The following is a 17,403-nucleotide window of genomic DNA, read 5'->3' as shown; positions in this document are numbered from 1 at the left end:
ACAGCACAATGCCTGACAGCCGGAGCGGAAGAAACTATGTAAAAATGTTCAATGAGATTAATTGAAGGAATCCAGTGAAATAATTTTATTAAAACTTCTCTATTTTCTGTGATAGTATTAATTTCAGACCAGTGAACTGGAGTTGAGTAATACTACGCTATTGCATTTACAGTAATTTGTAGGGGGCCTGGCGCTCGATAAAACCAGATATAATACGTAATTGGCAAGCTACGAAATTCATTATTTTGCTTATTATATCTCTTTTGTACTTTTTTTTTGAAAGCTAAATGTAAAAACTAACTTCACTAAAAATCAGTAACAGATCAGGATAAATCATAGGTCAAACAAATTTACTAGGAGAGTGTTTCCTCTAAAACATATTAAGCACTCCGTCTTCAGGACACAAGTGGCCTACCGGGACCATCCGATCGCCGTGTCATCCTCAGTGGAGGTTGCGGATAGGAGGGCGTGGGGTCAGCACACCGCTCTCACGGTCGTTATGATGGTTTTCTTTGACCGGAGTCGCTACTATTCGGTCGAGTAGCTCCTCAATTGGCATCACGAGGCTGAGTGCACCCCGAAAAATGTCAACAGCACATGGCAGTTGGATGGTCACCCATCCAAGACCCTGCCACGCCCGACAGCGCTTAACTTCGGTGATCTCACGGGAACCGGTGTATCCACTGCGGCAAGGCCGTTGCCTACTAAAATGTATTAGTTCCACATTATTTTTTTAAGAGATATAATAAGTACTTACAATGGGGAGACTCAGTTTGGTGCATCAGCTGTATAGATCGTGCGGATGCTCGAAGAATGATTGCAGTCGGGAGGAAAATGTGGAAGTGGGTATTGTTAGTTATTACAGTTTGAACAGCTTCGAAATCTCGTGTTTTAACAGAGAGATGGAGCCGATCGAGCATGGGGTGTGGCAGCGAACGACGCAGGAAGCGCAGTAATTGGAGGGAGCGGCTGTCCAGGGAAGGGGCGACTCACCGATGAGCGTGAGCATCATGGAGGAGGTGACGTAGGCGATCAGGATGACGATGAGCGATCCGACGATGGCCAGCGGGATGGAGCGGCGCGGGTTGGTCGCCTCCTCGCCCGTCGTCGCGATGATGTCGAAGCCGATGAAGGCGTAGAAGCAGGTCGCCGCCCCCGTCAGCACCTGCGCACAACAGGTGGCGCGTCAGCGGTGAGTCAGCAGTCTCACCAGCCGGCTGCTTCGGCAAAGCCAGACAGGTATACAGACTACATATAAAATCTACGGTCGGTTGGTCAGCTGGTTGATTCGGGGAGGGGACCAAATAGCGAGGTCCTCAGTCCCATCAGATTAGAAAAGGCTGGGGAAGGAACCGTCCTGGCATTTGCTCTAAGCGATTTAGAAAAATCAAGGGAAACCTCAATCAGGATGGCCAGACTCGGGTTTGAACCATAAAATCTGGGAAACGCTTCAGAAATAACTGCAGGTAAGTAGCTAAACGTAATTGACAAATGACACAGTACATGAAAAAAAAACTGGAAAAAAAGAATGCTTAAGTGTTTTGTCTAAAATTATGGTACATTGATAATTTTTACTTATGGACCGTCTGATAGCAACTGAATAAAACACAATTTCAGGCCATACGCGTTTCGCCTATATTTTCTGCAAGGCATCATCAGTGGCAGGTTTCGTAGACAGTTTCTTATATCTTACGCTCCTGTTGCATTTTAGCGTTCTCTTCATAGTGCTGTGGAATGTGGGAAAAAAACAACAAATTGGTATTCATAAGAACAACAACACCAAAATTACAACAGGAGCGTAGCATGTAAGAAATTGTCCACGCAACCTGCCACTGATAATGCCAGTAGAAAATAAAGGCGAAACACGTATGTCACTAAAATTGTGTTTTATTCAGTTGCTGTCAGACGGTCCATAAGTAAAAATTATCAATATACCACAATATTACACGCAACTGAGGAAGACAGAACTACAAATGTTGAAGGTTTGTCTAAAAGAAATGGACAAGATTAGGTGAAAGGTACGACCACCCTTTGTATCATGGTCAAAATCGTGATCAGCAAATGAGGCGCTGATTAACAATTTCAAGTTCATCGATCAACTTCTCCTTATCTACATCTACATCTACATGGATACTCTGCAAATCACATTCAAGTGCCTGGCAGTGGATTTATCGAACCACCTTCACAATTCTCTATTACTCCAATCTCGTATAGTGCATGGAAAGAACGAACACCTATATCTTTCCATAAGAGCTGTGATTTCCCTTATTTTATCGTGGTGATCGTTCCTCCCTATGTAGGTCGGTGTCAACAAAATATTTTCGCATTCGGAGGAGAAAGTTTGTGATTGGAAGATGCCGTCCCAACGAAAAACGACTTTCTTTTAATGATTTCCAGCCCAAATCCTGTATCATTTCTGTGACACTCTCTCCCTTATTTCACGGTGATACAAAACGTGCTGCACTTCTTTGAACTTTTTCGATGTACTCCGTCAGTCGTATCTGGTAAGGATCCCACACCGTGCAGCTGTATTCTAGAAGACGACAGACAAGCATAGTGTCTCCTTAGTAGGTCTGTTACATTTTCTAAGGGTCCTGCCAATAAAACGCAGCCTTTGGTTAGCCTTCCCCACAACATTTTCTCTGTGTTCCTTCCCATTTAAGTTGTTCGTAATTGTAATACCTAGGTATTTAGTCGAATTAACGACCTTTATATTACACTGATTTTTCATGTAGCCGAAGTTTAACGAGTTCCTTTTAGCACTCATGTCGATGACCTCACGCTTTCCGTTATTTAGGGTCAACTGCCACTTTTCGCACCATTCAGATATCTTTTCTAAATCGTTTTGCAGTTTGTTTTGATCTTCTGATGACTTTATTAGTCGATAAACGACAGCGTCATCTGTAAACAACCGAAGACGGCTGCTGACATTGTCTCCAAAATCGTTATATAGATAAGGAACGGCAAAGGGCCTGTAGCACTACTTTGGGAAACGCCAGAAATCACTTCTGTTTTACTTGATGACTTTCCGTCAGTTACTACGAAATGTGAGGTCTCTTACAGGAAGTCACAAAATACAGTCACATAACTGAGACGATATTCCATGAGCACGGAATTTCACTACGAGCCGTTTGTGTGGTACAGTGTCAAAAGCCTTCCGAAAATCCAGAAATACAGAATCGACATGAAATATCTTGTCAATAGCACTCAGCACTTCATGTGAATAAAAAGCCAGTTGTGTTTCACAGGAACGATGTTTTATAAAACCATGTTGACTGTGTGTCAATAGACAGTTTTCTTCGAGGTAATTCATAATGTTCGAACACAATATATGTTCTAAAATTGAGTTACATATCGAGGTTAACGATATGGGCCCGTAATTTAGTCGATTACTCCTACTACCTTTCTTGAATATTGGTGTGACCTGTGGAACTTTCCAATCTTTGGGTATGGATTTTTCGCCAAAGGAACGGTTGAATATGATTTTCAAGTATGGAGCTAATGCATGATCATACTCCGAAAGGAACCTAATTGGTATACAGTCTGGACCAGAAGACTTGCTTTTATTAAGTGATTTAAGTTGCTTCACTGCTCTGAGGACATTTACTTCTATGTTGACAGCTGTTCTCGATTTATGTCACTAATGTAGGTCCATGCTGATTTCGTGCATTAGCCAAAGCTGAATGAAATACTTCTACAATCTACTTTATTACTTCAAAAAATATTTGACCTTTTTTTCTAATTTCCAAGTTTTGTTCAAAAAGTATGAAATACGAGGCGTATGCGAAAGCAAGGTCCGATGGTCGCGAAATGGATGCCACGGTGAAAATCAGAAGTGTTTTATTTGCTATACTTAACCTGATCTTCCGGCAAAGTGTCTAATCGTTTCCGCTCCGTCTGACACGTTTGTCGTAGCTTACAAGGGAACCTCCCCACCGCACCCCCCTCAGATTTAGTTATAAGTTGGCACAGTGGATAGGCCTTGAAAAACTGAACACAGATCAATCGAGAAAATCTGAAAATAAAAAGTTAAAGTTTTCACTCGGAGGAAGACTTGAACCAAGGACCCCTCGTTCCGCAGCTTGTCATGCCAACCACGGGACCACAGCGCTATTAAGCCAACACTATCCTTGATGTTGCGTTTCATACGCATGGACTACTCAGTTTGTATATTTTGTTTATTTTTTCATAGTTCCACACAACTTCTTCCTGTTTTCTCGATTGATCTGTGTTCAGTTTTTCAAGGCCTATCCACTGTGCCAACTTATAACTAAATGTGAGGGGGGTGCGATGGGCAGGTTCCCTTGTTAGTACTAACTTTCCAATACCCTCGTCATAGAAGGCAGCCGAGTGCACTTTTCGCCGATTCTCTACGCTGATCTCCAGTTCGTTGTCTGTGCCAAAACGTTGACTTCATAGCCGGCGGTTCGTGTCAGCACAGATGAAAATCATAGGGTTCGAAGTACAGGCTGTGATCAAATACCTCCCATCGAAAGCGATGCTGGGGCGTCCTCATTGCCCCTGAAGAGTGCGGCCGAGAAGAAGGACAAACACGACAGGTGTGTCGTGTGGGCTGCATAAAATCAGGGGAAATCTCTCACGAGCACTCGTACTTGGTGGGCATCTTTACGTGCTCACTGTGAGCTCAGAACCAAAAAGACAGACATCATGAGATCAACAGGCATACTAGAGACACTGTCCAAAACCACTGTTGTTGTTGTGGTCTTCAGTCCTGAGACTGGTTTGATGCGGCTCCCCATGCTACTCTATCCTGTACAAGCTTCATCATCTCCCAGTACCTACTGCAGCCTACATCCTTCTGAATCTGCTTAGTGTAGTCATCTCTTGGTCTCCCTCTACAATTTTTACCCTCCATGCTGCCCTACATACTAAATTGGTGATCCCTTGATGCCTCAGAACATGTCCTACCAACTGATCCCCTCTTCTAGTCACATTGTGCCACAAACTTCTCTTCTCCCCAATCCTATTCAATACTTCCTCATTAGTTATGTGATCTACCCATATAATCTTCAGCATTCTTCTGTAGCACCACATTTCGAAAGCTTCTATTCTCTTCTTGTCCAAACTATTTATCGTCCATGTTTCACTTCCATACATGGCTACACTCCGTACAAATACTTTCAGAAACGACTTCCTGACACTTAAATCTATACTAGATCTTAACAAATTTCTCATCTTCAGAAAAGCTTTTCTTGCCATTGCCAGTCTACATTTTACATCCTCTCTACTTCGACCATCATCAGTTATTTTGCTCCCCAAATAGCAAAACCCGTTTACTACTTTAAGTGTCTCACTTCCTAATCTAACACCCTCAGCATCACCCGAGTTAACTCGACTACATTCCATTATCCGCGTTTTGCTTTTGTCGATGCTCATCTTATACCCTCCTTTCAAGACACTATCCATTCTGCTCAAGTGCTCTTCCAAATCCTTTGCTGTCTCTGACACAATTACAATGTCATCAGCGAACCTCAAAGTTTTTATTTCTTCTCCATGGATTTTAGTAGCTACTCCTAATTGAATAACATCGGGGATGGGCTACAACCCTGTCTCACTCCCTTCCCAACCACTGCTTCGCTCTCATGTCTCTCGACTCTTATAACTGCCATCTGGATTCTGTACAAATTGTAAATAGCCTTTCGCTCCCTGTATATTACCCCTGCCACATTCAGAATTTGAAAGGGAGTATTCCAGTCAACATCGTCAAAAGCTATCTCTAAGTCTACAAATGCTAGAAACGTAGGTTTGCCTTTTCTCAATCTAGCTTCTAAGATAAGCCGTAGGGTCAATATTGCCTCACGTGTTCCAATATTTCTACGGAATCCAAACTGATCTTCCCCGAGGTCGGCTTCTACCAGTTTTTCCATTCGTCTGTAGAGAATTCGCGTTAGTATTTTGCAGCTATGACTTATTAAACTGATAGTTTCGTAGTTTTCACGTCTGTCAACACCTGCTTTTTTGGGATTGTAATTATTATATTTTTCTTGAAGTCTGAGGGTATTTTGCCTGTCTCATACAACTATGCAAAGCTTTATCGGATTTTCACAGCAGTTTCCATTTCGAGACCGATCGGACCTTACTTCCGGGATACGCCTCGTATAATACACGCACCAAAGAAGTTTTGCATCATCCTGGTTCCCAGAACTGCTGAAGGGAGACATTGACTGTGGATATTGTATCACAGAGACAGTCTCTTTGTTCTGAGATGTTACTAAACCTGTCCAAAAATGTAAACAACCATGCATGAGCAGCGCCTACTAGGCGGAGGGGGTCCGACATCCGATCAGTTCCAGTCATTCCACCAGGAAAGAGGTACACGGCTCGTGTTGTCTGTAGTTCAACAGTGCATAGACGGTCAATACCGCGGTTCGATCGCGTCCGTATTGTTACTTTGTGACAGGAAGGGCTCTCAACGAGGGAAGTGTCCAGGCATCCCGGAGAGAACCAAAGCGATGTTGTTCGGACATGGAGGAGATACAGAGAGACAGGAACTGTCGATGACATGCCTCGCTCAGGCCGCCAAACGGCTACTACTGCAGTGGATGACCGCTACCTACAGATTATGGCTCGGAGGAACCCTGACAGCAACGCCGCCATGTTAAATAATGCTTTTTGTGCAGCCACAAGACTGTGTGCAATAGGTTACGATGATGCACAATCTCACACCCGACGTCCATGGCGAAGTCTATCTTTGCAACCACGACGCCATACAGCGCGGTACAGACGGGCCCAACAACATGCCGAATGGACCGCTCAGGATTGGCATCATGTTCTCTTCACCGATGAGTGTCACGTACGCCTTCAACCAGACAATCGTCGGTGACGTGTCTGGACGCAACCCGGTCAGGCTGAACGCCTTAGACACACTGTCCAGCGAGTGCAGCAAGGTGCAGGTCCCCTGCTGTTTGGGTTGGCATTATGTGGGATCGACGTACGCCGCTGGTGATCACGGAAGGCGCCGTAACGCCAGTATGATACGTGAATGAGACCGATAGTGCAACCGTATCGGCAGCATATTGGCGAGGCATTCGTCTTCATGGACGAAAATTCGCGCCCCCATCGTGGATATCTTGTGAATGACTTCCTTCAGAATGACAACATCGGTCGATTAGAGTGGCCAGCATTTTCTGCAGACATGAATCCTATCGAACATGCCTGAGGTTGAAAAAGCCCTATTCAATCTCGGGCATGTCGTTTATGGACGACGTGACCCACCAACCACTCTGAGTGATCTACGTCGAATCGCCGTTGAGGAGTGGGACAATCTGGACCAACAGTGCCTTGATCAGCTTGTGGAAGGTATGACACGACGAATATAGGCATACATCAATGCAAGAGGACGTGCTACCGGGCATTAGAGGTACCGGTATGCACAGCAATCTGGACCACCACCTCTGAAGGTCTCGCTGTATGGTGGTACAACATGCAATGTGTGGTTTTCATGAGCAACAAAAAGGGCGAAAATGTTATGTTGATCTCTATTCCAATTTTTTGTACCGTTTCCTGAACTCTCGGCACCGAGGTGATGAAAAACATTTTTTGATGTGTGTATAATGTTTCCTACCAAGAACTCACGAAAGATTCAGTTAACATAAAAATAATCTAGCGCAACATAGCAATAACCTGGTGGAAGTAAAACTGTGGACGGGTCGTGATATGTTTGTGAATTGCTAAGGCGCCAAACAGCTGATGTCATCGGTCTCAAGACTTAGACACTACTTTAACCTATGCTAAGAGCAACACACACACCCATACCCGAGGGAGGACTCGAACCTCCAGCGGGAGGGACCGTGGAATCCATGATATGACGCCTCAAACCGCCTGGCTATTCCGCGCGGCAGGTCGTGAGTCGTGCTTGGGTAGCTCAGTTGGTAGAGCACTTTCCCACGAAAGGCAAAGGTCCTGAGTTCCTGTCTCGGTCCTGCACACAGTTTTTATCTGCCAGGAAGTTTCATATCAGCGCACACTCCGCTACATAGTGAAAATCTCATTCTGGAAACATCCCCCAGGCTGTGGCTAAGCCATGTCTCCGCAATATCCTTTCTTCCAGAGGTGCTAGTATTGCAAGGTTAGCAGGAGAGCTTCTGTAAAGTTTGGAAGGTAGGAGACGAGGTACTGGCAGAAGTAAAGCTGTGAGGATGGGCCGTGAGTCGTGCTTTGGTAGCTCATACCGTACTGTAACCGTTGTCACATTATATAGGGTGTTACAAAAAGGTACGGCCAAACTTTCAGGAAACATTCCTCACACAAGAGTAAAGAAAATACGTTATGTGTACATGTGTCCGGAAACGCTTAACTTCCATGTCAGAGATCATTTTATTACTTCACTTCAAATCATGGAATGGAAACACACAGCAACAGAACGTACTAGCGTGACTTCAAACACTTCGTTACAGCAAATGTTCATTTGCACTGAAATGAGGATTGACACATTGTCGGATGAACCATTCACAGAAGTGTACCCGTGAAGGCCAATCAGCTGCTGATAGAGCCTGCACACGCTGTACACGGTACGGAAACAACTGGTTCTCTCGTAGCACTCCCCATACAGTGACGTGGTCAACGTTACCTTGTACAGCAGCAACTTCTCTGACGCTGACATTAGGGTTATCGTCAACTGCACGAAGAATTGCCTCGTCCATTGCAGGTGTCCTCGTCGTTCTAGGTCTTCCCCAGTCGCGAGTCATAGGCTGGAATGTTCCGTGCTCCCTAAGACGCCGATCAATTGCTTCGAACGTCTTCCTGTCGGGACACCTTCGTTCTGGAAATCCGTCCCTATACAAACGTACCGCGCCACGGCTATTGCCCCGTGCTAATCCGTACATCAAATGGGCATCTGCCAACTCCGCACTTGTAAACATTGCACTGACTGCAAAACCACGCTCGTGATGAACACTAACCTGTTGATGCTACGTACTGATGTGCTCGATGCTAGTACTGTAGAGCAATGAGTCGCATGTCAACACAAGCACCGAAGTCAACGTTACCTTCCTTCAATTGGGCCAACTGGCGGTGAATCGAGGAAGTACAGTACATACTGACGAAACTAAAATGAGCTCTAACATGGAAATTAAGCGTTTCCGGACACATGTTCACATAACATCTTTTCTTTATTTTTGTGTGAGGTCTATTTCCTGAAAGTTTGACCATACCTTTTTGTAACACGCTGTTTGACACATTGGCTCACGCCTTCGTTTGTAGAGAGAACATGGCGATATGGAACTGGACGAGGAAAAAGTTATCGATTATTAACAGGACGAGAGAGAATGCGATGGCTGTGGACGATGTGTGTGTTACTCAGGGACAGGCACTTGTTCCCTGCCGCGAAGACCAATAGTTGTACCTGGCTGCTCGGACAATGTGCGGACAACATTATCACTCAACAACATGCAGACCTCAAAGCATTCATTTTTTATATTTAGGAAGAACGTCATAATTTGATAAAAACATCCTAAGTATAAACAGCTGTTCAAAAACTTTCTTACTTGTACTTTACTTCAAAATTGAGAGTCATTCCACATTGTATTAGTTCATGTTCGGAAAAGCAAGCGTGACAAAGCCACATGTACAAACACACCAGTAAAGAAAACTTTAAATAGTTAAAGGAGAAATGTTATGTAATTTATTGGAGAAATCTTTTCTTTACTTTAAATTGACGGTTAAATATTGCTGCGAAGTAAATTTCATTTCCAAATGGTGAGAAGCTACCACTACAGAAGAAGCAACTTCCCTTCCTTTTCTTTACGTTTATTTGTTGTGGATAGGTTTCATGCTTAAGATTCACTTGGATATTAAAAGAACAAACCTTCTACATAAGGGCAATACCCTCCTCATATTCTGATGCACCCAAGCTGGAAGAAACGATCTTTCAGAGCGTGACGCTAGGAGATCAGAGAAGGTAAACAGGGAAACCCAAACTCGGGAAACTAGAGTGTGGATACAAACCTGACTTGAAATGGAAAACCAAGAAACTATCCTCAGAGAAGACCAACTTGAAGCAGTCTCTGAGCTGGGATTTGTCATACGGCGAAGGCGAGCATGTACACTTGTAGGGAAGCAGCATACTCACGCCTTACAAAATTCACATCAGTCTTTCCATTTTGTGCCAGCCTAGTCCACTGTAACTAGCTCTAACATAATAAATATTGCGCAATACTTTAAAATGAAGTAAATAACCTGAAACGTTTCTAGCATGTCAGGAGTAATACAAAATCAATATGTGTTGGATATCAGTCTAATAATTTTAACCATTTTCGAGATTTGGATGTTTTTCTGTATAAATCATTGGCGCAACAGAAAAGAGCTAGAAGCTTAAAAATTTATGTTTAGATTCCTTTTGCATAATAATTTAGTAGAAACAGTATTCTGGATCTCACAAATTAAAACTTTAGTTGAAATTCATGATTTACTGGTTTTTATCTTAAAAATTAAGGAAGCAAGATAGATTAAGTAGGCGAATAAATAAAGCTACGATGTTTAAGTTTAAGTAGAAGGGAGATCCACTATAATCACAAAGATGTGAGAAGTTTCAACTGAATAACTATAAAACTATAGCTATAGCGTATTTCCAAAGGGCAAGTTCAGAGCTTGTCTACTGCGTGTAGTGTAATTAAATTAATTCTCTCGCCCAAAATATTGGACTTAGCCACGTCAGACTTTTATTATGATTACTTACTTGTGTGCTGATTGCACAATTAAATTGAAAGCTTCATCGGCCATCAGCAAAGGAAGCAATGATTTATTCGATAACTTAAAGTGGTGCATTATTAGCCCAGCGGCTAGTCGGGAGAGCGGATTTGATCAGGCGTTCCCTTAGCCGTCCGCACCGCGGCTTTATATGTAAGAACGCTGCGCAAGAGAGGAAGGCCCCAGTTCTCTCCAGACGCTGATTAGCGCACCACCTGTGCCGGGAGTCGCGTCGCGTCGCGTCGGTATCATTGCTATAAATAGACTCGGATGCCGTAATAAGTTACTCGGGATACGCGTAACCATGACATCGTTTTCGAGTGAAGTGTTAATTTTGGGATGACGTTCATGATCAATCTTTAGTTTGCGTATGTCGTATTTTCACGTGCCGCCGCAGAACAGACATTTTACCACTATTTAGTGTGGCGCTTGATGAACATTATCATCAAATTACGGCGAGCATTCACTTAAACATTTAATTTGAACAGTTATAGTGGCATCAGCGCATTAGACTCTGAACTCCTCTGGTAGCTGGATTGTGTGGATTCTTTTTGGTCTGTGACTTTCAGAATATAGTGAACATTTTAGAGAGAATGGTTTTTGATTATGAATCCCAGACAATTTCCTAATTCATCAGAGCTATAAGCTGTAGCTATAAATGTATTTCTCAGATGAAGTGGGCACTGGGAATTCTAATTACTGGCTTCACGTTTTGCTAATCACTTTCTGGTTGCCAATATTGTAGTTAGAGAGCCAGAGTTGAGAATGGCAAAGAACAGCAATAAATAAATAATAGGAACATTAACAATTATTCCACCCGCTGCCCCACACACTATTCGCACATACAATACCCAGCTGATCGACGGCTGTCCTCTGAGAGAGAATGAATCCTGCCTGGTCATGCTGACAAAGTTTTATGACAGACAGTGGAAATTAAAATGTCCTGTGGCGACTCTCCTGCTCCAAGTTGGCCCGTTTGACGTCCTACCCCCCTTAAGCTGTGCATCGTCTGCAGCGATTACGATCTTACAATGAAATAATGGAATGAATACTGAATGCCATGTACGTCTTTAAAAGTTAGTGGCCTGGGTTCGATTTCCAGCCGATGCATTTTTTTTTTAATAAGGTAGAGCACTTGATCGCGAAAGGCAAAGGCCTTGAGTTAGAGTCTCGGTCCGGCACACAGTTTTGATCTGGCAGGAAGTTTCAAGAATCAAGGAAGTGTTATAGACCCTGTATTGTTCCTGAGCTACATTAACGACATAGGAGGCAATCTGAGTAGCCGTCTTAGATTGTCTGCAGATGATGGTGTCAATTACTGTCTTGTAAAGTCATCAGATGACCAAAACGAATTGCAAAATGATTTGGATAAGAAATCTGTATCGCGCGAAAAGTGGCAATTCACCCTGAATACAGAAAAGTGTGAAGTCATTCACACGAGTACTAAAAGAAATCCGCTGAATTTCGATTACGCGATAAGTCAGCCAAATCTGAAGGCTGTAAATTCAACTAAATACTTTGCTATTACAATTACAAATAATCTAAATTGGAAGGATCACATAGATAGCGTTGTGGGTAGAGCAAACTAAAGACTGCGATCCATTGGCAGACCACTTAGAAGGTGCAACAGGTCTACTAAAGAGAGACTCCTTACACCACGCTTGTCCGCCCTATTCTGGAGCATTGCTGTGCGGTGTGGGATCCGCATCAGGTGGGACTGACGGATGACATCGAAAAAGTCCAAAGAAAGGCAACTCGTCTTGTATTATCGCGAAATAAGGGAGATAGTGCCACAGACATGCTACGTGAATTGGAGTGGCAATCATTAAAAATCACCAGTTTTCTCCGCCGATTGCGAAAACATTCTGTTGGCACCCACCTACATAGGGAGCATTGACCATCACGATAAAATAAAAGAAATCAGGGCTCGCACAGAAAAAATTTAAGTGCTCTTTTGTCGCCCGTGCCGTTCGAGAGTGGAACGGTAGAGAGACAACTTGAAGGTGTTCCATTAAGTTTGGGGTGTGCAGCCGCAAGAAATCTCCTTCTTCTCCTAATATTTCGGCGGTATAATGTTCAGCCATCTTCAGAGCCGCAAGACTGCCGCTCCAGTGCTCGCTTCGTCCCTTTATACTGTTGTACCGCGCGACTGAGCACGTGTCCACAGATGCAAATGCGCCAGAGACGTTGGTCGGCGGCAGAGACGTGCATAATCACTTTTACTTTGTGTCTGCCGACAATGCGTCCTATTTTTGATGAGAGGCTACCCACATATGGCAGGAAGGCCATCGATTTAAAGGTTTCTTTGTGGCCTCTTTCGGTTTCATTTTCAGTGCCCCCTGTATTTGTCGTGGAGAGTACCCATTGTCTTCAAACACTCTTTGTAAGTGGGAAAGTTCATCTTGCAGACTGCTTTCGTCAGGTCACAAAGAAAGCATAAGAAGATGAAGAAACCTTTAAATCTATGGCCTTCCTGACATACGTGGGTTTCCTCTCATCAAAAATAGAACGCATTCTTGGCAGACACAAAGTAAGAGTGATATTTCGTCCTCCACCCAAGACAGCTGCACTCATGGGCTCCGTCAAAGATGATTTGCTGCTCCGAAGATTTGGAGTTTACAAAATTCCATGCGAATGTGGCCTTTCTTACATCGGACAAACAACTCGTACTGTCCAACAAAGATGTACAGAACACCGCAGGTACACACGACTTTTACAACCTAACAAGTCGGCAGTGGCAGAGCACTGTATTGATAAAGGTCACAGTATGTTGTATGACAACGTCGAAATTGTGGCAACTACGTCATCCTTTTGGGACTCGATAGTGATGGAGGCAATTGAAATTCGCTTGACGACGAATTTAATTAATAGAGACAGTGGTTTCAACCTTGAAAAATCATGGAATCCGGCACTTGGTGTAATAATCTCGCAAAGACGTCGTCGCAGTGCAGCTCACAATGATGTATCGATATGCCAACACAGATCGACTGCGGAGTCATAGATACAACTCACGCTTTATGCACGTCTCTGCCGCCGACCGACGTCTCTGGCGCATTCGAATCTGTTGCCGCATGCGCGGTCGCGCGGTACACGAGTATAAAGGGACGAAGCGAGCACTGGAGCGGGTCCACCCCCCGCCCGTTGCTGCGCCTCTACCGCTGTATCCCTCCCTCTCTCCACCTCCACACCCTGCATCTCCTTCATCAGGGCAATTTCCAACGCCTCCCCCTCTCCTCCTTTCGCCCCCCACCCTGTCCCCTGAGACCCTGCACCCCATACTTGCCTCTTTCCTTCCCACATCCCTCCCTACCTGGCCCTCTTCAGCGCCCCCCCCCTCCCGCTTATCTCCCCCATCTCTTCCCCTCCCTCCCTTCTTCAGTTCTCCCTCATCTCCTATCGCCTGGCAGATCCTCTGTTTTGATCATCGTCAGTGTGGCATATCAGTGTTGTGTTTAGTGCTGTTTCTCCTGTGCGTCAAGAGGTGTGATTTTAATTGTGTACTGCCTTGAGGTTCGCCGTCAGTGTTACGTTATGTGCTATGCCATCCTTCGATACTTTTGTGCTACAGTCATACTGTGCCTTGTGTTCTTTTAATCGTCACAGTGTGTGGCTTTTTGTGTGCTACTTTTAAACAGTTTTTTATCTTCATTTTACAGTCACCCCATTTTTTGTCTATTGCCTTCCATGATGTTCCCCCTTTTTTATATCTATGTTCACCATATTCTCTCCTTTGTTCTTTTCAAATGTTTTCTATTGTTTGTTCTCTGTCTTTCGGCTGAAGAGCAGCGCATACGCTGCTGCCAGCCCACCCTGATGGGGAACTGAAATACAATAAAGAAAAGAAAAAGAAACTGGAGCGGCAGTCTTGCAGCTCACTCTGAAGATGGCTGAACGTTTTTCAGCCGAAATATTAGAAGAAGAAGGAGATTTCTTGCGGCTGCACACCCGAAACTTAATGGAACAGTCCTTGCGCCGCCAAAACCTGAAGATTCACAGCTTAAAGGTGATTCAGTGACCCCTCTGCCAGACGCTTTATTGTGAATAGCAGAGTAATGACGTAGGCGTAGACGTACTCCACAGTATGTCACAGTATGCAAACACTTTCCAGCACCATATAGTTGAATTTTATGGTAAAGTTTATTAGAGAGCTAAGAATGGGTTGAGTTTGCAGCTACGTCTACAAAAGTAAAGGCACACAGGCGCTGAGCGGACTCACCCCAGACCAGCCGAAGGGCAGGAAGCCCTTGTGCTCGGACCAGTTGCGGCCGTCGACGTAGAAGAGGCCGGCCGACATGATGAACACCCAGACGGCCAGATTGATGGCGTTGAGCACGTTGTTGAAGATGAGCGACTTCTTGACGCCGGCCGCCATCAGCAGCGTCATCAGCAGCGTGATGAGGCACGCCAGGAAGTCCGGCGGCCGACCTGCGGCGCCGTCCACGTCAGCATCAGCGGCGCTCTACACAACACTACCCTGTCGCTGAGGCCTCTCGCTATTCTGCGCTGAACTGGTCAAATACGGACCCCGCGTCTGCTCCAAACTAGCACAGTGCTTCTCATGTGCAAAAGCACTGGTAAGGCACTGTAGTCTTTGAAACTTCCCGGCTGATTGAAACTGTGTGCCGGCTCGAGACTCGAACTCAGGACCTTTGCCTTTCGCGGGCAAGTGCTCTACCAACTGAGCTACCCAAGCACCACTCACACCCCGTCCTCACAGCTTTACTTCTGCCAGTATCTCGCCTCCTACCTTCCAAACTTTACAGAAGCTCTCCCGCGAACCTTGCACAACTAACACTCATGAAAGAAAGGATGGTAGAGCACTTGCCCGCGAAAGGCAAAGATCCCGAGTTCGAGTCTCGGTGTGGCACACAGTTTTAATCAGCCAGGAAGATTCATATCAGCGCACACTCCGCTGCAGAGTGAAAATCTCATTCTGGAGACTGTAGTCTTTCTTTGCTACTGTCTGCTCTCTACACCAAACAAGCAATCAACGAAACAAAAGGAAGATTCCGGTGTGTCACTAATCAGCACATGTCCTTGGAGTCTTTCATGACGGCATACTTGAATAAAACGTTCTCTCTTTTCCAGCCGCGTGAATTTGAATAAAACCCTCTAGCTTTCGACGGCCATCTCCGCCATTGTCGTCAGGAGTTGACTGACTGCTGGGGCTGTTTTTATTCCTTCATTGTATTTCGATTCCCCCCGGAGGGGGTGGGCTGGCAGCAGCTTATTACGCTGCTCTGCAGCCTACAGACTTTTTAAAATGTAAGGAGAAGTTAAGAAACAATAAAAGCAGGCGATAACGTGGGGACTTATATTGTAAAACGGCGGAAAATTGGGGAAAGTTAAAACAAAGCAAAGGGTTGGCAAAGCGAATAAAAATACACAGGATGCAGACAGGTAACATGTTAGACAATTAAAAACCATGGCGACAGTCTGGGTTCTGTTCGCAAGAGATAAAAAATCACATCCAGCGACAGTATGACGGCCGTTCGTAACACTTCCCAAAAGACACACAACATGGAACACTCACTGTAAAACACTGCACAAAAATGTTGGCACAAAGATGACACTTCCTAGCCAAGGGCAGATAGGGGGGGGGGGACCTGGATGTGGGGGAAAACAAGGAGGAAGGAGAGGAAAAACGAGAGGCATGGGGAACCAAAGGAGGGAGAGGACTCATAAGGGGGGAGAGGGGTAGGGCAGATGCGAGAGGGAATGGGAAAAGGCAGACGAGGGAAATGCAAAAGGACTCAAGGGAGAGAATGGGGCAGAGAGAGGGGAGGTGGGGAAAAAAGAGGATGGAAAGGGGGGACGGAACCCAGGAAAAGGACAGAGGAAAGGAGGGGCAGTGAGGATCAGAGTTGATAGGAAGGATGAGTGGAGGGAGAGAGGGCATCATCTGGGAGGGGGAGTTCGAGGAAGTCATCTTGGGAAAGGAGATAAAGGGTGTAGAGGTGGAGGGTAGGGGTGACACAACAGTGAACACGTGGCAGGTGGAAGGGATGGGAGAGGAGAGGAGGAACCAGGGGGTGAGGGGTACCTAGGTGGCAGGAGGTGTAGAGGATGCGCATATTTTCGAGGAATAGGAGCAGATGGGAGAAAGGAATGAGGTCATAGAGGATCCGCATGAGGGACGGGAGGCGTATACGGAAGGCAAGGGGGACTGCATGATGTTCAAGGATCTGGAGGGACAAGCCTCCATCTGACGCCTCTTCCTATTGTCGTATCTGTCTCACATCGGCGTCCAGCAAGCTCTTGGAATCCGTCCTTCCCCAGCACATCCATCACCACCTCCGCCAAAACCACCTCTTCCCCAACACCCGGTGTAGTTTTCGACCTTCCTTCTCTGCCGATGACCGACTCCTCCGCCTCACTCATCTCCTCTCCCTCCAGCTTAACTCCCATCGCTCTTCCATTTTTGTCTCCCTCGACCTCGAAATGACCTACGACCATGTCTGGCATCCCGGTCTCCTGTTTAAACTCCAAACCTGTGCCCTTCCTATCAACTACATCCATCTGATTGCCTCCTTTCTCTCCCACTGCCCCTCCTATGTTACCATCCATAATGCCAATTCCCACACCTTCTACCCCTCTGCAGGTGTGCCCCAGGGCTCTGCCCTCTCCCCTTTCCTCTACCTCCTCTACACAGTTGATATGCCCCAACCCCCCCCCCCTCCAGTACACCTCTTGCAA

At 45.3% G+C, this 17,403-nt stretch overlaps 1 protein-coding gene and 1 pseudogene across 1 annotated transcript in view; both read right to left on the bottom strand.

The window, feature by feature from the left end:
• Window positions 1-17,403, bottom strand: part of LOC126295311 (probable cationic amino acid transporter) — a 575,633-nt gene that overhangs the window by 99,885 nt on the left and 458,345 nt on the right. The window contains exons 5-6 of the mRNA XM_049987757.1: window positions 14,924-15,132; window positions 994-1,165 (exon numbers count right to left, since the gene is read on the bottom strand). Coding sequence (XP_049843714.1) covers window positions 994-1,165; window positions 14,924-15,132 — 381 coding nt within the window. The remainder of the gene's footprint in view (window positions 1-993; window positions 1,166-14,923; window positions 15,133-17,403) is intronic.
• On the bottom strand, window positions 586-702 carry LOC126295527 (5S ribosomal RNA; annotated as a pseudogene).

This window comes from Schistocerca gregaria, chromosome 11 (assembly GCF_023897955.1).
Source record: "Schistocerca gregaria isolate iqSchGreg1 chromosome 11, iqSchGreg1.2, whole genome shotgun sequence".
Taxonomy (NCBI): Eukaryota; Metazoa; Arthropoda; class Insecta; order Orthoptera; family Acrididae; genus Schistocerca; species Schistocerca gregaria.
Note: the sequence above shows the minus strand (reverse complement) of the source record. Positions and strands in the feature narration are given on the sequence as shown.